This window comes from Gorilla gorilla, chromosome 15 (assembly GCF_029281585.2).
Source record: "Gorilla gorilla gorilla isolate KB3781 chromosome 15, NHGRI_mGorGor1-v2.1_pri, whole genome shotgun sequence".
NCBI classification, from domain to species: domain Eukaryota; kingdom Metazoa; phylum Chordata; class Mammalia; order Primates; family Hominidae; genus Gorilla; species Gorilla gorilla.
Genome location: NC_073239.2, coordinates 121687469 through 121713076, shown reverse-complemented (window position 1 = coordinate 121713076; position 25608 = coordinate 121687469). Strand labels below are relative to the sequence as shown.

Here is a 25608-nt window from a genome sequence, read left to right as displayed (position 1 = left end):
TGGTTTAGCCACTACTTGTCTGTGGCCTTGTGGGGGGAGGTCCCAGCGCTCTGTCCCTGGGAGCCTGGACAGCCCCTAGCTGGGGCAGCATGGGGCTATTACCCGCCTACAATCCTGCCTAGGGGATGCAGTGTGCACTTCCCAAGGCGGCCTGCAGAGGGCACTGCTGGGCCCAAGTCAGAAGGCTCAGGTGGAGGCGAGGCTCCGTGGCCTAGGATGGGGGCCACCTCCCTCACTCACCACTTAAATTGCTTCAGGAAGATGTTGAGGTTCAGGCTCTTCTTGGCATCGAGGAAAGTGATCTAGAAAACCCCCCACCCAACAGGCTGGTACCGGAGGGTGGCCAGGCAGGCGGCCCCGGTCTGAGTCCCCTCCCCGTCCCCACCTCCTTGGGCTCCTTCCTGGCCCGGGCGGCCACCGTGGTGGGCTCCTTGGGCTTGGCTGCAGGGAAGGAGAATAGTCGCTCGATGCTGGAGAAGTCGGGCTCCACAGCCTCGGCGTCGGGGCTGCTCAGGGACGCCCACATAGAGTTGTGCTCTGTCGGGTGGGGACACGGCCAGTGAGCCTCTCGCAGCCCCGGGGCCTGGCGATCCAGCAGGCAGGGGCTGGAGCCTCCCAGAGGGTCTAAAGGATGCCCTGCCTGGGGCCCAGTAGGTCCAGGTCCAGCGTACAGCAGGCACCCTACCTCCCTACCTGAGCACCTGTAGCAGGGCTCCAGGGCACCATGGCACCCCAGATGCACTGGCTCACGGGAGCATGTGGAGGGGGGTCCTCAGAGGTAGCCCCTGCCCTGCTCCTCCCCCGTCCCCACCTCAACCACAGGCGCCGAGCCCAGAGCAAGGGCCAGGCTGCCCTGGCCACGCACGGGCAGGACGCGCACACAAGTTCCATGTGCCACCTGCCCCTCTCCCCAGCAGAGACCAGCCCCCGTCCTAGGGGAAGCTTCCCTTGGGGGTCTGGGGACCCTCACCACGTGCCACGTTGGATGGCAGCTTCTGCCAGTTCAGCTTCTTCATGCGCAGTGTGGGTGGGTTCACCCGCCGATGGCTGGGGACCCATGCTGAGCCCAAGCCGTGGTCCACCTGGGCCACGATGACCTCCTCCATGCCTCCCGCCACGGGGGGGCTGCAGGTGCAGGGCAGTAGTGGAGGTGGGGGTGGAGGAGGGCCCCAGCCCATACCAGGCAGCAGGGGTGGGGGTGGGGGCGGGCATCCCAAGCCCGGGAGTGGTGGAGGTGGTGGGGGCAGGAACTCACAGGAGCCTGGCAGGGGTGGTGGTAGAGGAGGTGCTGGGGGGGCCATGGCCCCCAGGCCTGGCAGGGGTGGGGGTGGGGGTGCTGTTGGGAGGGCCTTAGCCCCCACACTGGGCAGGGGGGGTGGTGGGGGAGGGGGAGGGGGCTCGGCACTGGAACCAGGGAGCAGGGGTGGGGGTGGGGGTGGGGTGGACGCCTGCTGCTCCAGGGCTCTGGGCTGCGAAACTTTCAGGATGCTCTCACTCTGGGCGTGGTCCACGGGCTCGTAGGCAGCAGCTGCTGCTGGCTGCTGGCCCTCCACGCTGGGCTTGGGGGTTGTAGTGTTTTGCGGGGAGCTGCCCCTCTGGCTCTGGTCTAGGTTGGCCTGGACGCTTTTATGGGCCTTGACCAGGGAGCTCGGTCTGGGTCGCCCCTTGACAGATAGGAGCCGCTCAACCACTTCCTCCAGGGTGCATTCCTGGGCTGCAGTAAGGGATGTCCAGGGTCAAGTGAGAAGGGAGCGGGGGAGGGAGGGATGGGGGCTTGAGGAAGAGGCAGGAAAAAGCGGCCACCTCCCCTGGGCAGAGGATGGGTTGGGGCCAAGGACAGGCTCCCTCCCCCATGGTCTAAGACCCCAGTGTCTGCCCACCAGGCTGTGCCTACGCCCCTGCCCCGCCCCCTCACCATCGCTGGCCAGGAGCACGGCCCGGTTCACGAGGCTCTCCAGGGCCTCCCAGAGCAGCTGGCTGGAGCGGAGGGTGGGCTCCAGGTGCAGGAGGCCCTGCAGCACCGACAGGAGCTGGGCAGACACCGGGGAGCAGCTCACCTGGACGGGCGAGTGTGGGGTGCAGGTCAGCAGCCGGCCCCTCCCTGGTGGACTAAGGACTGTGGCCTGTCTGCCAGGGTGTCCAGCCCCATCACCCCCTCTACTCCCACGGATCCCTAGAGATGAGAGTTTCAGCGACTGTGGTACTGGTGACATGTGGGACTGTCCTGTGCATTATGGGATGTTAAACAGAACCCCTGGTCTCTACCTACTCAATGCCAATAGCACCCCCTGCCCAGCCGTGGCAGCCAAAAATGTCTTCAGATGTTGCCAGATGCCACCTGGGGACACAACTGCCCCCAGATGAGAGCTGCCAGGTTCAGGGAATGAGGGGAAGGCCTGAGCTTGACGAGAACTCAGCCTCTTAGCCCCTCACCAAGCCCTGAGGCCTCTGAAGCCCACCTGATGGGGACTGGGCAGCTGGGGCCCAGGACAGTACGGCCGGCTGTGGGCCGCACTGGTCTTTGGAGCCCCGTCCTTCTGGGTCCTGTGGCCCTGGCTTTGCCCCCAGGGCCCAGCCCGGCCCCCAGGCTGCCCGCTCTAGGCGCCACCTCCCTTTCCAACCCCTGGGCCCTTGCTGCTCCCTGGAGTCTCACCCCAAAGCTGGCACCATGGCCCAGGTCACAGCAGGGTCTGACCAGGGCAGGGAGGACCGTTCCAGGCCCAGCCTCTGGAACTCAGGGCCACAGCCTGCCCTGGAGGGCTGCCCTCCGCCCTGCAGCCCCCAGCCCACCTTGTGGAACAGGGAGGCAAAGACCTCCTGGTGGCTGCTCATGTCGACCCCGCCAGAGACTCGCAGCAGCTCCTCCTCGTCCTCGGCCTTAGCCTCCTCGAAAGCCTCCAGCTGGATCAGCAGGTCGGCATCCTCCAGGTCTCTGTGCAGGAGGGGCCAGGTGGGCTAAGCCTGCTGCTGCCACCACCAACACGCAGGCGGGGCAGCCTGGGTCAGCGCCAGTGTACCAGCCCCGCTCAGCCCACCTGGGACTCTGAGCCAGGCCGTAGCCAGCTGTGGCTGACATGTGACCCACATAGCCAGGGATAGCGACCTAAGAGTGGCAGCTCCCAGGTCAGTGCCTTGCGCCCTGCCAGGCTGCCCCCGGGTCACCAGGCACCCGCACGCCCCTGGGGAAGGGGAAGGGTGAGTATGCCCACTCCCATCGAGTAACGTGCACCAAGGCCTGGGGAGGTGGCACACAATGGAACCGGGCCGTGACCTTGGGGGAGGGAAGGTCCTCCCCTGGGCACTGCGTGACCACAATGAAGACCACACCTGAGGTGGGTCCACAGGGCTGCATGGATACAGGAGGGGCGGGGCTCTGGCCTGAGCAGGAGGAAACTTAGTGTTCACTGGGCCTAGGACTTGCCAGTCATCTCAGTCTGGTCAATGAGCAGAGCCCTCTGCAGGCAGGGCCAGCCCCCTTCAGCCCACACTGGCGGGGCACAGGCACCCATGTGGGCAAACTTTGCTGAGGCCATTTCTGGTTTTTTTTTGAGATGGAGTCTCGCTCTGTCACCCATGCTGGAGTGCAGTGGTATGATCTCGGCTCACTGCAACTTCTACCTCCTGGGATCCAATGATTGTCCTGCCTCAGCCTCCTGAGTAGTTGGGATTGCAGGCACATGCCACCACGGCCAGCTAATTTTTGTACTTTTAGTAGAGATGGGGTTTCACCATGTTGGCCAAGCTGGTCTCAAACTCCTGACCTCAGGTGATCTGCCCATCTTGGCCTCCCAAAGTGCCGGAATTACAGGTGTGAGCCACTGCACCTGGCCCCTGAGGCCATTTCAACACCAGGCATTCTGGCCCTGGGCTCCTCCAAGCTGATTTCCCTGGGTGTAAGGACACCCCCCTGAGTACAGTCCTGACTGAGGCCTGGGATAGAGCTTCTCAGCTATGTGGGTTCCCAGCAGGGCTGCAAGATTTAGCAAATGAAACTACAGAGTACCTGTTCAATTTGAATTTCAGACAAACAATGAATAACTTTTGGCATAAGTATATCCCATGCAACATCTGGGATATACTTACACTAAAATATTGTCTGTTGTGTATCTGAAACCTGAATGAACTGCATGTCCCATACAGTATCTGGCAACCCTAGTTTCTTTTTTAGAAAATTTTTATTTTAGACTCGGGGGTACATGTGTGTGTTTGCCACATGGTACACTGTGTAACGTAGGCGATTTGCCTTCTAGGGCAGCGGTCCCCAGCCTTTTTGGCACCAGGGACTGGTTTTGTGGAAGACAATTTTTCCATAGACTGGGGTGACGGGAATGGTTTAGGGATAAAACTGTTCCACCCCCGATCATCAGGCATTAGATTGTCATGAGGAGCGTAGCCTGGATCCCTTGCGTGCGTGCATGCACTGGAGAATCTAATGCAGTGTTGATCTGAGGTGAGGTGGAGCTCAGGCAGGAATGCCCGCCCACCGCTCACTTCCTGCTGCGTGGCCCAGTTCCAATAGGCCATGTACCGGTCCGCAGCCTGGGGGTTGGGGACCCTTGTTCTAGTGGGCCTGACACCAAGTAGCGACGAACACTGTACCCTGTAGGTAGTTTTTCAACTCTCGCCCTGGAGCCCGTGTCCCTGTCTCCATCTTGCGTCCACGTGAACCACCCTGTGGTTCCCTCTTATTGGCATTTCATTTTCTGTTTCTGGGTTGGTTCACTTAGAATCACGGCCTCCAGCTCCATCCACGGTGTGCAAAGGATATGAGCTCATTCTGTCCTTTCTACGGCTGCTGCAACCCTAGTTTCTGCGGGCAGCTGCCAGGGACAGTGAGCTGGATTCTAGCCTGAGACCTGGCTTCTGGATGGACCCCTGGGGTTACTCCGGGGGAGCCACCTCCCTGTCATCTGGAGGTGCTGCTTAGGTGAGGTGGCTGGGAGCCAAAGGGCAGGTGGGCCTGGCCTTGGGAGCAGGAGGGGGAGCCGGCAGGACCGCTACAGTGGGGACTCACCGCAGGCGAGCCAGGACGTCCAGCAGCTGCAGCCCTGGGAAGGAACGGATAGGGTCAGAGGGTTTGGAGGCCACTCCCCGCCTTCCCCATTTCACTTCTGCCACCCAGAGCACCTGACCCTGCCCTGCTGCACTCATGGGACACCAGAGACCTGAGGCTCCGGAGAGGAGACATGGTGCTGGACACACAGTGATGCTTACTCAGGGCTCACTGCCAGAACTGGCAGGGCTGGAACGAGGTCTCAGGCCCCCTGTCCGGCTCCACTGCCTGGCCAGCCTCACAACTGAGAACGGTCCAGGGTTGACCCCCAGGCGTTCTGAGGCCTGTGTCCATCGAAGGGGCAGGTGGTGGCAGGCCCGAGATGGCGCCTTCCTCTGGGGCCCTGGGTCGGGGGCAGCTTTTGTGGTGCTCCCACCTCCCCAGGTGGATGCAGCATGGGATGCACTGGTCAAGAGGCGGGCAGGAGCGGGCATGCGGCCCAGGGCGGGTGCTTACCAATAAACTCGTTCCGCAGCTGGGTGCGCGCACGCAGGTCCTCAGGGCCCAAGATGACGGCGTTGATCACGCTAAGCAGGGTGACCACGTAGGGCACGTTGTCGCTGCCGGAGAGCTCGTTCATGACAATGCTGAAGCGGTACTGCTGGCTGCACACCGTCTGCGGGGAGGGCGGGGTCAGGGCACACCCAGGCAGGGAGCCCCATGTACCCAGGCCCAGGCCATGCTGCCCACCTTGTAGTGGTCCAGGGCGTCCAGGGTCAGCGCGTGGCCCTCGGGAGAGTAGATGCACAGGGCAGCCAGCAGCTCAAACACCTGCTTCTTCACCATGACGTTGGATGTGTCCAGGGCTGCCAGGGTGGAGTGGGCAGGCTCAGCAGGGCCAATGCACCCCTTCCCATGCCTGTGCAGCTGGGCTCAGGGCTGGGGCTCTGGGCCTGGCAGGCAGACGCCAGGGGGTGCCGGGCACTTGTCTGTGGCCCACAGCAGTGGGCTGGGACCCAACGAGCTGCCCCACTCCTCGGTGTCCTGGTCCTGCTCCTGGACCACAGGGCCAGACCCTGCAGGGAAGGGCTTGGAGGCAGCTGCCCCATCCTGTCACTGGCTCTGGGCCCAGCTTTTCTCCCAATGCAGCACTTACTGTGTTTATGGCAGACACAACCTCATTCCTATGAACCCCTGCCTCCCACCCCATCTGGAGCTGTGAAAGTTCTGGGGGTGTCTCTCATTTGACCCTGCTGAGAACAGTTCACAAAAGACTCCATAGAGGGGCCCTGCCAGGCCCAGGCTGGGGAGACAGGCTGAGAGTGGCTGGCCCCTACACCTGCCTCTGTCCCCTGGGTCCGACAGAAACGAGGCGCCTCTGGCTTGCTTGCCTGCACAGGTAATTGCCGCCCCCATGGGCCCAGCCCCGCCCATCACTGCCCACCCTAGCTCGTCCCCAAGCATCGGTGGGACCTGGCAGCAGCCATGGAGTGGCACAGCAAGGGTTTCTCTCAAGGGGCCGGGACTAACTTTGGGCACAGCCTGGGGAGACTTCCTGGAGGACAGGAAAGTGAGCTGGGGCTTAAAGGCTTACCGCGGGACCTTGGAGGACGCAAAGGCAGAAAACATGAGCAGAGGCAGAGACCAAGGGCCTGCCTGCCTGCCGGGAACGAGTCCCCTGGGTGCTGGAGTAGGGGACAGGGCGGGGAGGAAGGCGCTAGGGAAGGCGCTGGGAGGTGGAGGGTGACACCATCAGTAGGTGTGGGCCAGACCTGAAGGGCTCTGTCTGGGCTGAGGCTGAAGGGCTTGGAGCCAGGCAGGTGTATGTAGGGAGCCACTCGGGTGGATTCGCATCTCTGACTCAGGTGACTCCTGCCGCTGAGGTGTGGACAAGGGCAGAGAGCCCAGAGGGTGGGAGCCAGCACAGGACGGGGAGGAAGGGTGGGGCAGAGCCACACAACAGAGAGGTGCACAGGGGGACCACTGGTGCAGCAGTGCGGGGACTGGGGTGACCTGGAAGCCTCAGACTCGGAGTGAATGTGGGTTTTTCCTGAGCCCAGGAAGCCAGTCCTCCTCCAGGAAGCCCTCCTTGCCTGTCTGGCTGCGCTTCCTCCTGGTGGTTCCCCAGGCCTCCCGGGGCCTTTTGGGCCTGAAGCCTCATACCAGGTCCCTAGCGTCCGCCTGGGCGGCCCTCCCGCACTGCGGCTCACCCTGGGAGAGCTGGCGCACGTAGCCCTGGTTGCTGAGGATGTACTCGATGCCCTGCCGCGAGTTCATGACGGCGCGCACGCAGCTGACGCAGGTGAGCTGCAGCAGGGCGTCCGAGATGCGTGCAACGCCGCGGCCCGACAGCCGCGCCAGCGCCTCCAGCAGCAGGTCCAGGCCGCTCTGCTCCAGGAACTGCACCATCCAGCCGCCGTCGCTGCCCTCCAGGCGCTTGCGCAGGCCGGAGTAGTTGACCACAGAGGGCATCTGGAGCAGCCGGATGCACAGCTCAGGGTCCGCGCTCTCCAGGTTGGCCTCCGTGGGGTCCGAATCCTGTGGCCCCAGCTTCTCCTTCAGCGCTGCCCACTTGCGCTGTGCGCCCTCCTTCACCGACATCTTGCCGAGCTGCAGGCAGAGGGCAGGGAGCCGTCAGCGGGGAGGGGATGGGGGCTGTCCTCCTGGCCACCAGTGCAGGCGGGGCCACTTCCCTCGGTCTCAGTTTCTCTGCTGCAATTCCTGCTCAGTGCCATGCTGAGGGTTAGGGGTAGCACTGTGTCCCCCACTATATCTTAGGCTTCCCTGTACCCATCCCTGACCGAATTTCAGCAGCCGAGGCGGCAGGCGGGAAGGGCCCTGCTGCGCGCATGGGGACCCCGAGGCTCAGGGCTGGGAGGGGAGGAGCCGGCTCAGAAACCTGCAGCAGGAGGCCAGCACGGCCCCTGCAGAGTGACGGGACCGGATGAGCTTGGGGAGGACTCGGGGGAGCGGGAGGCTCCCCTGGCTGGAACATTACCCACGGTAATGATGCGACAAAACGGCGCATCCGAGGCTGCCTTATCTCACCCCAGGGCACTTCCCCCGCCCCAGTGGACAATATGGAGAGGGAGATTCCAAACCTCAGGCATGCCTGGGGTGCCCACAGCGTCAGCAGCGTGGCTGGGGAGGAGGGGCGGCTCCCGGGTCTCCCCTGGGCCTCAGTCTGCCCATCTGCATGTGGGTAGGGGGCTCACACCAACAGGAAGACGGAAACCCTTGGCACTCAGGGTTTTACCAGGATTCAGTCGCAACAGGTCTGACTCCAGCCCTGGGAACACCCGGGTAGGTAACAGGCCCAGCCCAGAAGAGCCCCAACACGTGCCTCTCCCCAAAACAGAACAGCAGGACAGGCGGGTTGCACCTCTGACATCAGCTCCACGCCACCACATCCCCCCAGCCGCTGTCCCCAACCACAGACCCTGGGAACTGGCCTCGAAGGTCAGGGGCATCCCAGGCCCTCCTGCAACCATGTATGGCTTAGATCTTATATTTAGCGTCTGAGAACGGCAGCATGGAGCCTCGGGGAGGGAGCTAGGGGGCCGGGCCTGGCAGGGACACGCTCTGAGCCTCCACCCTGGCCCAGCACTCTCCACCCTGGCCCAGCACTCTCCACCCTGGCCCTCGGCTTCCCACCACCTCCAAGGCAGGCACTTTATACCTTCCACAACAGGTGGGGAACTGGAGGCGGCTGGGTCCTAGAGAAGCTGGGTCTGTGCCCACAGTCCCACACCTGGGCACGGCTGGGCTGTGACTGCAGGTCCCACATGGCTTTGCTTCAAGTGCTGCCCAACCCGGTAAGTCAGGGGACCCCAGGCTGAAGAGCATTTGAGGTCACGGGAGCTGAGCGGGGTCGAGCACCCAAGCGCCTGCCTCCCCAGGAGGCTCTGTTCCTCCCCTCCTGCCTTGGGAGAGTGTCCTGGAGCACCTGCCCTTGAGGTCTCAGGCCCACTCCCCAGCCTGGTCCACGACCAAGCCTGGTGTTTCCGGCAGTCCAGCCCCTACTCCCCGCACCGCCCCTCAGCCCTCTGCCTGTCCAACTGCCCCGGGGGGCCAGTGGGCTCCTTCCAGGAGGCAGCCTAACAGGTGTAAGCCAGAGTTCTGATCTGCATGTCCCCAGCTCGGGCCCTCACCAGCAGACCTTGGCCCAGTCACTCATCCTGCCTGAGCCTCAGTTTCTTCCTCCGCACCTCCAGCATCAGGCTGCCAGGAGCATCCTGAGAGGCTGTCCTTGGGATGCACCTCCTCCCTGCAGGGGGTCCTAGTCTGGGCACTGTAGAACGGAGAGCCCGGAGCCCCCGGCCCACTGTGGTTTTAAGCCATCCTCCCAGGCCCGGCCCTCTTGGTCACCCAGTGGCCGTCCACTCACCCAGATGCGCAAGACCTTCCGGCCACCTCTGCCCACCCACTCTGGGCCCTGTCCTGGGCTGCTCCTCACGCTCCCCTGGCTTCTCATCGCTGCTGACCGCTGAGCTGCCAGAGACACCCGGGTCCCTCCCAGGCAGCCTCAGGTCCCCAATGCCCCTCCTGGTGGCAGTAGGGTTGCTCCCACCACCATGAAGAGCCAGGCAGCCGGGCGTCTGCATATATTCCCACCCGCCTTGGCTGTTGCTGCCTAAAGAGGCCCCAGAACTGACCCTCCTTTCCTCCCCCGCCTCCATTGGCCGGAGTCCCTGTCCCCTTGGCACAGGCTGAGTGGACGGAGTTATGAACTCTCCCAGGCCCGGCCCCTGGCATCCAGAGTGTCCTCTCCAGCCAAGAGCCCCGGGGGTCCCTCCATGCAAAAAATCCTGACCTTTTAGAGACAAGCAGTGCCACCGAGAGCCACGGTGCCCCAGGCCCCAGGGTGTCCCTGGACACAGAAGATGCTCCCTGACCTGAGTACTGCCCCTGTTGGCACTGCCCAGCGCTCCTTGCCCTGTGCAAGCCCCTGAAAGACCCCAGTCAAGAGGATCCCCCTTGGTCAGTGGGGTGGAGCCACAGTGACCCTCCTGCCCATTAGGTTCCTATACCCCCGTGCCTGGGTGCCTGGCTCTGTGTCTGAGCCGCCCCAGCTGGCCGTGCCCCACCGGCTGCTGTCTGGGGGCAGTGAGTGTAACAGGGTCTCGCTGGGCTGCGGCCCGGCATAGACAGGGCTCCGGCTGAGGACCCGGAGGCTGAGGCCGGAGCTGCTCTCCTCCTTCTGTGGTGCTGCCAAGGCTGCCCGATCTCACCCAGGCCCCCCGTCAGGCTCTACACCAGAGAATGTTCCAACTGCTTTTCAGCATGAGGCTGAACCTGCAAACACACCACGGCCAGACCATATATGCAGCACTCTGACCCGCAATCTGGCCACTGGCCCCAAATGGCTGGGACCTGGTTAATAACTGACAGCTTCTGTGATTTTTGTCTCATCTCATAGGAGCCCAAATTCCAGCCAGCGGCCTCTCTCAGGGCATCCCCGAGCCTTCCCTGTGTCTATAAAAAGCTTTCTATGTATAGAGTGAAGTATCCATATGAGAAAACCATGAGGCTTCCCACTCCCCCGCCCGCCTGTGAGTCTCTGCTAAACGCGGGTGGCCGTGGCCGACTCCCTGCTACAGCAAGCTCTGCATAAACAGCCTTGCCTGTTCTCACTGGGGGGTGGTGTCCACTTCTGCAAGGATTCCAGAAGGAATCCACAGTTTACTGATCTCAGGGGCACGGGGCTATGGGGAACAATACGCTGGAAGGCGCCAGTGCCAACTGAGAAGGGAAGGGGGCGGGAGTCTCATTGCTGAGCTGTGTGCCCCTGGGCAGGCTACCCTTCCCCTCTGCTCTCCATCTGGAAAGTGGGTTGGTGGGGCCACCAGCGCAGGAATGTGTCCTCAGAGCTCCCCAGCCCCGGCTGTAGGGCGTGGCCACCTCCCCACAGGCACAGGAATTTGCGTTCTTCGCAATCTTTTCTACAGCCGGCACCAGCTCTGGCTGAGGCAGGGCAGGACCATCCAGGCTCTGCAGGGCCCAGTACCCATGGCTCAGGCCAGACCCCATGCCTTGGACAGCAAAAGGGTCAGGGCACCAAGAAGGGGTGTCCCATCCACCCCCCCGGCAGTCCACCAGCACCAGTGGAACTGCACAGGGCAGGGTCTTTTGCAGATGAAGACTCTGAGGTCTGAGAGGCTCACCCCACCCGTGCTAGTGGGACATCACCATGGTTCTTCAGCACTTGCTTTTGTCAACCAATAGCCTGGGGCTTCCAGAGGACGGGGCCATGCCTCTCCCCTGACTCTAGCTCTGGCAGGCAGGGTCCCCCTCTGGGCCTGGGCCTGGCCAGCCTGGTGTGGTGATGCCAGCACCTCCATCCGAATGCCTACACGCTAGGGCAGCTGCACTGACTCTCGGGAAGCCACCGGGCCACCGCCCCGCCTGGCAGTCAACAGTCAAGCTGAGTGTGTGGTGTGGGTGGGGACAGGGCCATGCTGGCCTTCACTAGACCTGCAGCCATGTGCCTAGCCCCTGCGGTGCAGACAGAAAACCAGAGCCAGGGAGTGTGGGCTCTTGAGGCAGGCCCAGCACCGAGCTGTGGAGAGTAGCTGGGGGCTCCTGCATGGGCCCATTGTTCTGAGCGGCACGCAGGCCAGGGTTAGGGTACCCAGGCTTGAATCCCAGCACGCGAGGGACCTGAGCCAGCCACTGAAGCCCCCAGGCCTCGGCTCCCTCACTTGCCTCCCAGGAGCCAGGCGAGGAGGGCCTTCCACAGCACAGTGTGGGGGGTCCTATGCCCTCGGCCAGCACCAATGGGCCTGGAGGCCCCCGCTGTGACATGTTCTGAGTCTGCCTGGGACAGCCCCCTCCCCTGTGAAGGCCCCACTGGTAGGGAAGGGAGAGGTCTGCCTGGGTCCAGGCTCCCCACGAGGAACAGGCCAAGCCCTGAGCCTGGCAGCCCTGGGGCGGCAGGTACTGCCTACTGTGCCTGGGACCAAGGGGCTCTGGGGACCCTGAAGCAGTGGCGGGGTAGGGCAGGCACTGGCTGGGCACATGAGCACCTGTGGGGGGCTGCTGCCTGGGAGTGGGCAGGCAGCTGTGGTGTCGCCCTTCTGGCACTGGCACAGGGCTGGGTGCTTCTGGGCCCTGAGCCAGCGTTGGTGGTGGGGGTGCAGGGAGGGAGCTTGTCTTCCACGGGGTGGGCGGGCAGAACGGCAGGAGAGGATTCCGGAACTAGGAGGCAGGGGCTGCCACACTGTATTTTTAGCTCCTCCGAGAGCCCCAATTTTTCCACTGCTTGGCAACCCATGGATCTCCAGGACTGCACGCGTTCCTGGCAGCACCCCGGGGTTCTGGGCAGCCCAGGCCCTGCAGGGCGGTGGAGGCACCTGGAGCTGAACCTGCCCTACCATGACCCCCATTCCCCTCCCTCACACTCAGACTCCCAGCTCCTTTGAGCCTCCAGCATGTGTCACCTTCCCCACCAGGCCAACAGCCCCTTGAGGGACCTCTACTGACCTGGTGGCTCACCAACGGCCGGCAAGGCCCAGGGAGGGCCTGTGCACAGGGGGCCTCAAGGCAGGTGAGGATGGGGGTCCACCCACTGCCACCTGTCCAGGGGCATGGGGCGCACTGGGCCTTGGTGAGGGCTGGCTGTGTCCTCACTGTCACCTGGCCCGTCTCACACCCAAGAAGCACTCCAGCGCTCATGCCACCTGCAGTCCCCAAGATCTGGATGGAGTGCAAGGCTCCTGCCTCCAAAGCCCTCCAAGATCTTAAACTCCGCTTGTTGTGCAAAGAGGGCCCCCAGGCCACTGTGAGGACCCACAGCAGGACAGAAGGGCCCCCTGGGAGCAGGTGGGCAGAAAGGCGCTCTCAGCAGCGTCATGATCAGAAGACAAAGATGGGAAGCAGGCCGCATGGTGACGGAGTTCAATCACATGGTGGGTGCGATACCACCGGGACACCTGCGCAATCACTAACTGAAGCTGCATCTCGGATGAATATGGTCGTTTCATACTGAGGAAGAAAGCAAGCAAAATGATCAAAAGACAGCAACATCTCACAGAGGGAAGCTGGGCTCAGAGCGGTGGTAGTCCCCGCTTGGGTCACCCAGAGAGCAGAGCTGGGGGCCAGGGGTCCTTCATGGCACTTTGGCAAGTGTCGGTGGAGGTGGCTGGGGGGTCCGGGCTGGCCAACACTGAACGCCAAGGGACACCACTGGTCCAGGAGCCAGGCTACAGCTGGGCTCTCTGTGTCCCCAGGATCTGGGGCAGACAATGGGCCTGGGGGAGGTACATCTTCCTGGGTTAGGAACAGAGCCCTATGGAAGCCACAGGGAGGAGGGTGACTCTGTAGGGGGGGGTGGGGGGGATGCAGCAAACAGGAAATGCCCCGGCTCACTGGGAGGAGGGTCGGCAAGTGCAGCCCAGGCAAGGGAGGACAGGAAGGGCGGAGGCCCCATGCCAGGAAGCCCAGCTCTAGCTTCCACCTGCACTGAGGGTGTGCAGGGCCTGGGTGGGTGGGCGGCTCGCCAGTCACCGAATGGGCCTTCTACAGGCCACAGTGTCTCCACTGCACAAACAGCAGGGCCAACGGGGTGCTCCCTGAGGGCCTGGTCACCTCTGGCGTTCTCAGGGGTCTGGGCTGGAGTCTGGGGGCCCAGGGAGAGGCATGGGGGGACGAGCGGCTACATTGGAAGTACTTCCTGAGTCTGAGGGCCTGCCAGCACCTACCATGGCTGTGGCTGGGAGTGACGTGTACAGATCTGTGGTTAGGGACTGGGAAGGGCACAGGGCCTAATCAGGCCCTGCAGGTGGCATGAGCCCAGGGCTGGCCTATCGTAGGTCCCAGACGTACCCTGCAGGGGGTCTGCTGGGCAATGAGGGCAGGTGGCCAGGAGCTCGTCACCAGAATCCTCCCACCTGAGTTTCCTCCCCCCAGACCAGACATACTCAGAGATGCCTCCTCCGAGGCCCCAGGTCCCTCCTCTGTCCTCAGAAAAAGCATCTCTCAACCTGGGAGGGGGAAGGGCAGCAGCTCATTGGAGCCAGGCCCCGGCTTCAGGGTTCAGGTCCTGATTGCTGTGTGCCTAGCTGGGCCCCAGGGTGTCCAGCCCCCACCCTGCCTGTGCCAGGACAAGACGGCTGCCCGCTGCCTGCCCACGAGCCAGGCTCCATGGTCCCTGCCCCCAGCCTACATCCCCACTAGCAGCTGCCTTCCCAGGAGCAGGGAGAACAAAGACAGATTGAGAGTGGGGGAGAGGCTGAGCCTGCGCACCCAGCACGGCCAGGGGCTGCTGCCAGGGCCCAGGGTGGGGGACGGTTCTGATTCTGGGTGAGACTGGGTTCTGCCACTGACCGGCCTGCGACCCATAGGAACTCCTGGTTCCTGTCCCCAAATGTGGATGAGTGTGTCAACGCCAACCCCACAGCTTACTGACAGATCGACGAGATGCCACCTGTAATGCCAGTGCATAACCACGCACTGACCGCCCGCCTTCCCGCTCAGCCCACCTCCTGTTTGGCGGCTGGGACGGAGCTAGGACGTTGCATGAGTCTTCCCAGCCCCTGCTCAGCGTCTCTTGACCTCTGCTCCAGGCAGCCAGTGCCAGGGAGCCCGTCAGGCCCAACTGGGCAAACAAGATCCTCAGCGTGGGTGCAACATGCCGCTTGGCAATGCTTGCTGGGACACAAGGGTGCCAGGGGCCTGGGACAGCCAGGCCCATTCTGGACTCAGTTTTCTCATCTGTAAAATGGCCAGGATGTTCTCCAGGGCCCCGCAGCTCTGACCTGGGTTGGCTGAGCCAGCACCGCCCGTGTGGCCCCTCCTGGGTCCGGCCCATGGCTCTGCCAGCTCCTGCAGACAGCCCCTCACTGTTGGGCCTGCACCTCCACAGCCTGGCCTGGCCCAGGGAAGGGGCAGCCGGGGGGGCCCTCTGCACATGGAAGCATAGGCAGGGGCCCTGGGTGTCCCCAAGGGGCTCCCGTTCTCAGGCCACTCATGTCTGTGCACAAGGTGGAAGCAGAGGCAGGTGGGGACAGGTGGCTACTCCGTCACCCCCACCCTGTGTCCTTCTCCCAGCGTAGGCTGGGTGCAGGCGAGTCTGAGCTGTGCCTGGAGCAGGAACAGGGACCTGGGGGCACAGAGGGTGGGGCAGGCAGGCTGCACACCGAGGCCATGTCCCAGGGCCTGCAAGGACCCAGGTACAGATGGGGAGATGGAGGCCAGTGGGATGCTGGCCCTCCTTGCACAGCTGGCCACGTCCACCCCCGACCCGGCGAGGGCCAGGACAGCTCAGGCACGAACAAACCCTTGCACCACTGGCCATGCCCACTGGGACTCCATGCGTGTTGGGCAGCTGGCCACTTGCTGGGCAGAGCGAGGGGCTGGGGCTGGCCTCTGCCCACAGCAGCTGAATGGGGGCTTGGAGATGATACAGAAAAGCCACTACCCAGGGCTGTGTGCTCAGTGGCCACTGCTTCCCTCTCCCTCCCTCCTCAACTGTGCCCTGGGTTAGCCTCAAAGCTAGGCTTTGACACTAGCCCTCATCTGCAAAATGGGAAGCAGACAGCCTGCCCTCCACCCCCAGTGTGGCTCCTGGTTGAGTTCTGGCCCACCAAGGGCTGCCTGGGGGCCTCTGCCTTCACTGTGAGGTGGGCCCGGGGCAGAGCCCTGTAAGAGTAGGACAGCCCTCCAATCCACCCCACCCCCTCTCCCCCACCCCACCCCTCCCACTTTGGACCTTATGGTGCTCAGACTGTGTCCAGGTCACAGGAAGCAGGTGGGGTGGTAGAACGCTGTCACAGCGCGGGAGCAGGGGGTCCCTGCCCAGGGCACCAGGGCCAGGGGCCTTGGCAGCATCTTCCCATGTCCCTCTGACCCTGCAAAGGCCTTGATCGGCGGCCAGGAGCCTGGCCAGGCCTCCAGTGGTGCCCATCTGCTCCTTCTGGGTCTCCATGCCATTTCCAACAGACAGAGGTTGGGGCTGAGGGAGACGGAGGGTGCCCCAGCCACAGCCAGTCACCCATCTGGGGTGAGAACAGGAGTGAACTGAGGGCACAGAGGCTCGGGGTGGCCCAGCCTGGCCCTTCTCTCGGGACTCTCCTGGCCCCTCTCTCTCCCTCCCTGCTGCCTCTGGGAAAAGCTGCAGGCGAAAGAGGAAAGCAGCCTTGGCCCTTGCCCTTGGCCATTGGCGTGGCAAGGTCCTCAGGGCCTTCACGCTAGTCATCCCATCCGGGCTGTGACCACACTGGTCATTCCACCCAGGCTGTGACCCAGGCTGACTGGCTGGGAGGGCTCCGGGGTCCAGGCTGGCCCTTGGGCAGTTGTCTGTCTGCATGGGCTGCTCTGGAGTGACACAGGTGGTTGCCTGGAGGGCGGGCCTATTCCTGCCCCACCAACCCCCGAGTTTGGAGGCCCGGTAATGGCTACTTGACCAGGACAGGCCTGTCCTATTCCCAGAATGGCAGTGCCAGCACCCTGAGCCTACCCCAGTGGTAGCAACAAGGGGTGGGGGGCCTTGGCCTCCAGCTACTCTGTGGGGCCAGCCCATTTGCACCCTGACCCCCAGTAAGTGCCCTGTACCTGCCTGGCACAGTGCTGAGCAGGGCTGGGCTCCAGGCTGTGGGCACAAGGGCAGATGCACACAGTAGGGGCTTTATCAGCACCTCCTGGCAGAATGGATGGCACTGAGTGTAAAATGGCACCGACTGTCCCGTGCCTCATCTGTGAAATGAACGCTCCTGCAGGACCCACGCTGCACTGGGAGGGATGAGGGTGGGAGACCGTGCGGAGGGACTCTGCAGGCTGGCTCATTCCTTTCCTCCTCACCCACTCACCCAGCACACAGACCCTGCCCAGGCTGGCGTGAATGGTGAGTGGACAGGCCCGGCCTGAGGCTGGCCCTCGGGGACTGACATGAGCCCTCAGAGGGGCGACCCTAAGCAACCCCTGTGGTTCCTTATTTAATTACAGCTTAGAAAGGGCTGTGAGAGAGGACGGCCCCTCAGGAGAGGACAGGCACCACCAGTCTGCCCTGCTCTCCTGGCCTGGTGGTCGCCAGGGTATACCGACACTGGGCTGGGGGGCAGCTGTGTGAGCAGACCCCACCCCAGCTCAGGACTCAGGCTGTCTGGGTGCTCAGAGGCAGACCAGGCAGGACTTTCCCTCCTAGGGTGAGGCTGGCAGGAGTGGAAGCCTCTCTAACAGGGGGCCAGGTGGTTGGACCCTGCTCACCCCTCCAGCGACGGGGAGCCCGTGCCCCTGCCCTCTCTCCTTCCCACCGTTGGTAGAACTTAGTCTTTGACTTTAGGTGTCCACTAGGCCTGGGTCGGCTGTGGCCCCTGGGGACTACCCTCCAGAGACTGGCTCCTATGTGGCCTCCACCTCCCAGCCTTCCCATCCACCATCCTGAAAACAGAGGTGGGTGTGCCTTCTCCAATGTAATGTGTCCACTGGGCCATGAACCACACACCTATCAGACACCTGCTGTTTGCAAGATGGAGGTAGGGGAGGGGCTGGCAGCAGGGAGTCAGGTCTCATTCCTGACTACAGGGAAATTTGACCTCCAGGCACCAGCAAAAAGCCAGGGGCTTGAGCTTACTTCACCGTCCCCGTCCAGAGCTGGGCCAGCTGCGTCCTGCCCCACACCCACAGGCAGCACCGCATCACTTTCCAGTCACCACCCACCCCTCCCGCAGCCTGCATGAACCCCATAACTTTTCCAACCCAGGAAGTAACTGCACTTTGATGGAAGGCGCAGAGTCTATTTCAGGTAGGAGCTTCCACGTCCCCACATGTGCGGTGTGTGTCATGCGCTTGACAGCCGTCAGCTCCTCCACAAAGTGGGCGCTCACCTTAAGGTTAACTCTTCGCCGCTCAGGAGCCCTGGCTGTGGAGGCTACAGTCGCACCTGGCCACTTGGTCCGTCCCCACTAGTGACACCCCCTTTGCCGGGCTGCAGGGCCCATGACAGTCCAGGGATGGGAGGGCAGGGCCTGGGCAGGGGTCAGCTCCCTCAGGTTCCAGGAGGGCCCACTGCACCAACCTGGCTTTTAAAACAGAAAATTGCTGCTGCCCTGGTAGGGGTGGGAGCAGTGTGAGGTCTCAGACCCCAGGCCTGGAACCCAATGCTGCTATTTGCTGCACTGGGGGCTGAGCACCGACACCCCAAAAGCCCCTGGCTGGGTGGCACCCTCAGGGTCTGAGGCACTGCTCTGGGACCCCACCTTCCCAGTGCAGGGAGGCAGGGAGCAGGTCCCAGCCTGAGCTGCTGTCCCACCCTTCAGAGTGCAAATGTGGAAACTGAGGCCCGAAGAGGGCAAGTATCCTGCTCCATTCCAGTGCCAGAGAGAGGGGCAGGACTGGCAGTAAGGGAATTTCCTACGTCCAGCGCCTTCTGGGTGTGCCTGACCTCTGGCCCGGTTCCTGGGTTCCTGGTTCCCTGCCTGGGCAGGGTCTCTGCCTCTCTGCCTCCTGGTGTGTCCAGCTGGAGTGGGCAATAATGCTGTGGTCACAGCTGAGCTTCGGGAGCCCTGGGTGGGGAGCCCCAGAAGGCCCAGACAGACAGACCACCCCCCACGCCTATGCTCCCCAGGGGGGACTGGGGGCGGTCAGGGACACAGGTGGTCACCCCGCCTTCCCCTCCTTAGTCATGGTCACTCCTGGGGCGACTCCCCAGTTAGAGGGTTGACGGGTGGGTCTGGGGGCGCACAGGGATTGGATCCTACCCCACCCAAAAGGAACAGAGAGCTGTGATGGAGGCTGATTCCCCTAAGCCTGCCAGCGGTTGCGGGGTGGGAAGGGCTCCCTGTGCGCCCACCTGCGCGTGGGCAGCTGGAAGCCAAGCAGTCAGGGTGGGGCCGCAGGCCGGCGCGCACCTCGGGGTGCCACCCGGGCGGCGGACCCGAAGTTGAAGTTTATTTTCCCAACTGTGGCTGATTCATGGTCAGGATGTGGCAGCCGCCAGGCGCGGAAATCCCGCCTGCCCTGGGAGTAGGCCCGGCCGACCCTGGGCCCACCACTCTGCGGCCAGTGCGCGCTCGGGCGGTGCCTCGGCGCGGAGGGCCATAGTCCCGAGCGGGGCGCGCGGAGCCGGGGGGCCAGGGGCGCCCTGGGGTCCCCGCCCGGGAACTGTACCCTGCGCCGCGGGACCGCCCGCCGCCACCTGGGCACACACGCCGCAGCCCGGAACCTCACTCCTGGACCCAAGCACGCCCCTGCCTCCTCCCGGACTCAGTTTCCCCTGAGGCTCCTAGCGGACCCCAAGGCCAAGGACTTACCCGGTGAGGCAACGGCCAGAGGGCGGTGGTGCGGCCGGCGCTCCGTCCGAGGCCGGGTCAGGGGCTGCGGGCAGCCGGCGCCCACTGCGGCGCTCCGCAAGGCTCGGACGGCGGCTCCTGGCGGGCGCGGGGCGGGCGGGGCGGGCGGGAGGAAGAGGAGGTGCCGCCCCGCCCGTCAGCGGCCACGTGGGGAGCGAGCGCGGGCCGGGGGCGGGGCCTGGCGGGGGAGGTGGGTGGCTAGGGTGGCCCCGCCCACTGTGGCCGGTGCCTGAGGGGGCTTTAAGGGGGTCTCCCCACGCCCGTGAATACCCTGGCCGCCCCCTCGCGGTCCCTGCTGGCCTGGCTCCTGGTGGGCGGAGATGGGGGTGGGACGCGCAGAGCGGGGCCGTCCCGCGCCTCAGCCCCCACTGTCCGCCCCGTCCCTGCCCTCCACCGCCTCCCGTCCACCTACACCCCCATCCTCCCGGTGGGACTGGCTTCCCAGGCGCCGCTCACCTCTCTCTGCCCCGGCCCGGGACTCCTGTTCCAGCCAGCCGGATCCGGAGTCCCCGCGTTCGGGGATCCCTCGGCAGAGATGGCTCTTCCCAGGCTTTGGGGAGAGAGAGCCTACCCATCAACCAGGCCACCCATGTGGCCTCCTCTCCGCAGCCCTGCCTGACCTCCTTCCACCCTTGATGGGGTCTCGGCGGTCTTGGGCAGCCGCACTTCGCCGGTTGGTGGAGGCAGCTGCATGAGGGCCGCGGAGGTGTCGCAATGGGGTGGGTTTTCTCTGCCACCCCTCTGCTGTCCGGCCTCATCTGTCTCCTAGATTGAGGGGGGCACCCATCCCCCCACCGCCGACATTGACCAGCATGGGGCGTGCCCATAGTCGGCTCTGAAAGCCAGCCTGGTTGGATGAGAGCCAGACCCCAGCTCTGGAAGTCCCTTCTGACGTCTGACCCTCAGTCAGAGCTGCAGGAAGCAGCGCACCAGGCCTGGGGTTTGGGGGCCACTGGCAGCTAGAGGGAGGGCAGAGGAAGGCAGGCCTCGGGGAGCCCCCGTGTGACATGTGACAGAGCAGACACAACCCCTGGCCTGAGAACCGGCGCCAGCACTCCCTGTGCGGCCTCAGGCTCGGATATGACTCTGTGGAGCCTCAGTTTCCCCATCTGTAAAATAGAATAAGTACCCGTAAGGGCTGTATGAGGGTCAAGAACATGCGGATAAAGTGTCTCCACTCGGAGTCCTGACATCTCTCTCCGGAGGGCCTGCTGTGTGGGCCGTGGCGGCCAGGGCTCAGGGTGAGGGCGAGGGGAGAGAAAAGGGCTCCTGAATGGCTTCCCAGCCCCGAAGCAGCTTCTGCTTTGAGGCCAACTGCGTGTCCTTTGGCTTTGGTGTGCCTCCGCTCCGGTGGCGATAAGCGCCGAATTGCAGGCTGTGTCTGTCTGCTCCCTGTGCGGACCTTGCCCTGCCCAGCAGCCCCAGCCCCGGAAGTTTGCTGGCTCAGCCCCAGTGCAGGAGCAGCTGCAGGCAACAGCCCCGGGTGTGCCTGAGGAGCCAGCCAAGGCAGGCGCTCACTGGACACCCTCCAACCTGGGCGGCGGCTGCTCCTAGACAGGCACTCTGCAATTCTTGGAATGCACCTGGAAGGCCGGCCTCCGGCCCTCCACACCGGGCTCCAGGGCCCCTTCCAGAGCAGGAGGCCTTCTTGCCCTCCCTCAAGCTGGGCTTTGGGTCTCCTGGTGCACTCCTGGACCCGAGCATTGGTGCCTGCCCTGGTACCACCTGAGGGTGGGGTGGAGGGCACGGGCGGGGCTGACTCATCTGCGTTGGGAGCTGATGCCTGGCAGCGGTGCTGGCCAGTGGGTGTGTTTGTTGATCCAGTGAATGGAGGAATGTGAGGAGGTTGGTGGGGAGTGAGCTTTGACCTGCAGCCACCTCCCCTGTCCACCTGCCTGGGGGAAAGTCAGAGTCCTGAGTCTCACTCAGAGGCTGGAGCAGGAGGTCAGGTGTGGGCGAGGGGTCCACCTTTCCTGCCCTGATGGGGGAGGGAGGCCCAGCGCCCCCAGGGCCGCTCCTGCCTGGGGCTGTCTCCCTTGCACCCAGTCATGCTTCCGAGCTGCACACCTGGTCCAGAGAGGCCAGCACAGGCCGGAGCAGGGTGAAGAAGGTGGGGTGAACGTGATTTAGTTGGAGAGAGGTTGGAGAAGTCCCTGGGGTCGGCAGGGAGTGCAGAGGAGGGCTTTGGGCCCTGATTAAGAGTGTGTGTGTGTGTGTGTGTGTGTGTGTGTGTGTGTGTGGAGTGGAGGCCGAGGTCAGAGGTCTGGGAGGGTGGAAATGTGGACACTGAAAGGGGGTTTTCTGTCAGGCTTGAACCCACCATGCCCGGGGCAGCAGGGTTCAACCCGGCTTGAGCACTGATTTTCTAAGACATACAGAGGCCCCCTCCTCTTTTCCTTCAGTGGCTCACCCTCAACCCTCTGTACCTCCAGCGCTCCCAGACTCCATCCCGGCCCTATTCTGAGCTTGCTTCCTGGCCCTGGGGTTGAAGAGAGGACCGATTTGGCCTGAGAAACACACCACCTGCAGTCACTGCCTGCGGCTTCCGGAGCTGCTTCCTGGAAGCCATGGACTGCCTGGAGCCTCCCCTCCTGGGTGTCGGTCCTTCCTCGGAGCCGGGTACACAAGTGCCGGCCCCCAGCTGCAGGTACCCAGATGCCTGAGAACAGGGTCGTGCAGGTACAGGCTGGTACTGTGACACACCCAGGCGGAGCCACATGTTCCTGGCCACTGGCACAGAGTGCAAGAGTGGCCCTGCCACTGTAGGCCTGTGGAGAGCTTGCCTCTACCTCTTGCTGGAAGATTGGGATGAGGGGAGAGCAGGCCTTGGCACCGACAGCTTGAGTTCTGCTAGAAACAGGCAGGCAGGCGTGGGCGTTCTGAGAGAAATCCTCCCAGCCTGATGTTGGTGCCGCCGTGCAGTCAGGACAGCCCTGCATGCAGCAGGCGGCCACTTGCAGGCCCAGAAGGGCTTCCTGGGGTCCACTTGAGCAGCAGCCTGGCCATGGGTTCATTTCCTTCATCAGTTCAGCACCCAGAATGCTTTTTATCTTTTTTCCCCTTTTGAGATTTTATTTTGCATCCTACTGTGGTGTCCTGAGATGATCTCTGGCATTGTTACAGAATGAAGTAAGTGAAAACACGCCTGCTCACCCATGTCCACCCACCTTGCCCACCTATGTACCCATTCACCCATTCATCCATCCATTCCCACACACACCCACACTTCATCCGTCTGTTCACCCACCTACCCACCCATCCACCCACCCACCCTCATCCATCCATCTGCCTATCCATTCATCCATCCACCCACCCATCTGTCCATCCACTCATCCATCAACCTACCCATCCACCTGCCTACCCATTCATCCACCCATCCACCCACCCTTATCCATCCATCCGCGCATCCATTCATCCATCCACCCACCCATCTGTCCATCCACTCATCCATACACGTACCCATCCACCTACTCACCCATTCCTCCACCGATCCACCCACCCTTATCCATCCATCTGCTCATCCATTCATCCATCCACCCATCCACCCACCCATCCATCCACTCATCCATCCATCCACCATCCATTTACCCATCCACCCATCCACCTGCCCACCCATCATCCACTCATCCACCCATCCACCTACCTACCCACCCATTCATCCACCCATCCACCCACCTCATCCATCCATCTGTGCATCCAGTCATCCATCCATCCACCTACCTACCCACCCATTCATCCACCCATCCACCCACCTCATCCATCCATCTGTGCATCCATTCATCCATCCACCCACCCATCTGTCCATCCACTTATCCATACACCTACCCATCCACCTACTCACCCTTAATCCACTCATCCACCCATCCACCCACCTACCCACCCATTCATCCACCCACCCTTATCCATCCATCTGCCCATCCCTTCATCCATCTACCCATCCACCTACCCATCATCCACTCATCCACCCATGCTCCCATCTACCCACCCATTCATCCACTCATCCACCCACCCTCATCCATTCATCTGCCCATTCATTCATCCATCCACCCACCCATCGATCCATCCACCCACCATCCACTTACCCATCGGCCTACCCACCCATCATCCACTCATCCACCCATCCACCCACCTACCCACCCATTCATCCACCCATCCTCCCACCCTTATCCATCCATCTGCCCATCCATTCATCCATCCACCCATCCACCAACACATCCATCCACCTACTCATCCACCCATCCACCTACCCAGCCATCATCCACTCATCCACCCATCCCCCCACCTACCCACCCATTCATCCACCCATCCACCCACCCACCCACCCTTTCATCCACCCATCCACCCACTCACCCTTCCAGCTGTGGCACCTTGGGCAGCTGTTCTGCTCTATGCTTGCTGACAAGGACACGACCGCCCCCAGTCACCTCCAGCCAGGTCCTTCCTCCCACATCCCTGCCCCTCCCTTGGCTTTTTGCTCTGTAGCTGGCAGCTTTGCCTGCTGGGGCTTCAGCAGCCCCTTGTGGAGCCTCTCAGCATTTTGCAAGCTTCTCTTGCATTTCTCAGTTCAAACTCCAAGAGCACCTGAGTCAGCCTGTCTGTGTCTGGCTGCAGGAGGTAGACATTGGTCAGGGCTTATCCCTGGTCTGAGGAGGGAAGGCAAGAGCTGGGACCAGGCTGCTGCTCTTAGAAGGGACGGTGGGTGGGGCAGTCAGTCAGGGGCTTGTGTCAGGCAGGAAGCTCTGTCCTCTTCATTTGAATATTGCACACACATACAGTAGAATCTCATTATTTACAGATTCTGTACTTGCAAATTTGCCTACTCGCTAAAATGTATTTGTAAACCTAAAACCAGTACTTGCTTAAGAACAGTCTGCATCTCTTGAAAATGAGATAAAATAGGATCAATACTTGCTTTTGAGGTGATGTGTCCTATGGAGAAAATACATGTGTTGGACAGGCTCTGTACAGGCATGAGTTGTAGTGCTCTTGGCCGGGAGTTTAGTGACATATATTAACAGAAACACATAAATAACTCTATTGTGTACTGATTGGTTGCTGAAAAGGCTGGAGCAGAGGCTTGTAGGAACCTGGCCCTCTATTTCCCTTAGGAGCAGAGGTTTGGCATTCACTGTGTCAAGTGTTTGCAGCCATATCATGGAACACAGGACTTGCTGTCACAGATCGAGATGCTGCATGGCATGCATGAGGTGCCCAGAGCTTGGGTCTACCACACCAAGAGTTTTTACATTCATAGAAACCCACGTAACTACCACCACCCATAGCAAACTATGCAACACCTCCAGGGCCCAGAAAGTTCCATTGCATAGCCCCCTCTGTGGGCACCTGCCAAAGCTAACTGCTTTTCTCCTCTCTGCCACCATAGATCCGTCATTCTAGGATTGCATGTAAATGTCAACCTTTGTGTCTGGCTTCTTTCACTCCACAGTCTCTGAGACTCATCCACGCGGTGGTGTGCATCGTTCACTCATGTTTCTTGATTTCTATGAAATATTTCGTTGCACAAACCTATCCACTGAAAGCTGAGGTGCAGAGGCCAGGTGCTGGCAGAGCTGGTGGGCCTCCTTCGGGCACCACGCTGAGCAGGCTAAGCCAGTGCTGGCCCTCGGGAGACGCAGTCCACCTCCCTGCTGACCTCCAGTGAGCCCTCGAGCTGTCCTTCCCCTCCCCAGCCTCCTTCTCGGTTGCCTCAGTTGTCTGGTGGGAGTCCAGATGGGATGCGTGCTGATTCCCGTGGCGGCACGCAGGTTACTTGCATGATGGGGAAAGCCGCTCAGCTTTGAACTGTCTTATGTCGGGGGTCCGTGCCATCTTTTGCTTAAAGAAGGGGTTCTCCAGCTAACGAGGTGAGAAGACACTGGGCCTTGCAACCCTGGTGTTGGGAATTTGAGGGGCTGGAGGGAGCACCAGATGGGCTCCCTGGAGGTGCTCCTTTGAGAGCAGGGAAGTGCCTGAGACCCACCCACACCCCAACCCATAGTCTGCCTGTGTATAGCTGTGTTCTGACTTGCTCTGCTTCTGGCCTTGAACCCTGCAGACTCAGAAGAGGCAGGGATGGGGCGGCAGAGAAGGGGAGAGGGGGAGAGGGCTCAGGGCAGGCCCTGTAGGCTGATGAATTGGATCTTGCCTGATGATCTTGGAGGGAAGGAAATAAAGTCTAGAATGTCTTGCAGGTGATTTTTGGCCATTGGACTGTGTTTTGAAGAGATGTAGTGCCAAGACTTTGTAGGTCTCCAAAGTCTCCGGAGGTAATTTGTGTGTGTGTGTGTGTGTGTGTGTGTGTGTGTGTGGTGGGGAGGGGGGCGGGTTTCG

The 25608-nt window shown here is 62.3% G+C and overlaps 1 protein-coding gene across 5 annotated transcripts in view; it reads right to left on the bottom strand.

Annotated features, from left to right (window-relative positions):
* Positions 1–19397, bottom strand: part of INF2 (inverted formin 2) — a 29887-nt gene extending 10490 nt beyond the window's left edge. For 3 of the 5 annotated variants that reach the window (XM_055361707.2, XM_055361705.2, XM_055361706.2), the window contains exons 1-10: positions 9381–9586; positions 7204–7603; positions 5744–5859; positions 5510–5669; positions 5015–5048; positions 2791–2932; positions 1916–2057; positions 971–1714; positions 386–537; positions 241–302 (exon numbers count right to left, since the gene is read on the bottom strand). In XM_055361707.2, coding sequence (XP_055217682.2) covers positions 241–302; positions 386–537; positions 971–1714; positions 1916–2057; positions 2791–2932; positions 5015–5048; positions 5510–5669; positions 5744–5859; positions 7204–7603; positions 9381–9467 — 2039 coding nt within the window. In that variant the 5' untranslated portion in view covers positions 9468–9586. Of the gene's footprint in view, positions 1–240; positions 303–385; positions 538–970; positions 1715–1915; positions 2058–2790; positions 2933–5014; positions 5049–5509; positions 5670–5743; positions 5860–7203; positions 7604–9380; positions 9587–19239 lie in introns of those variants that run through there. The other 2 variants (XM_063698226.1, XM_031001657.3) reach the window with 2 other exon arrangements.
* Between the last annotated feature and the right edge of the window lie 6211 nt (positions 19398–25608).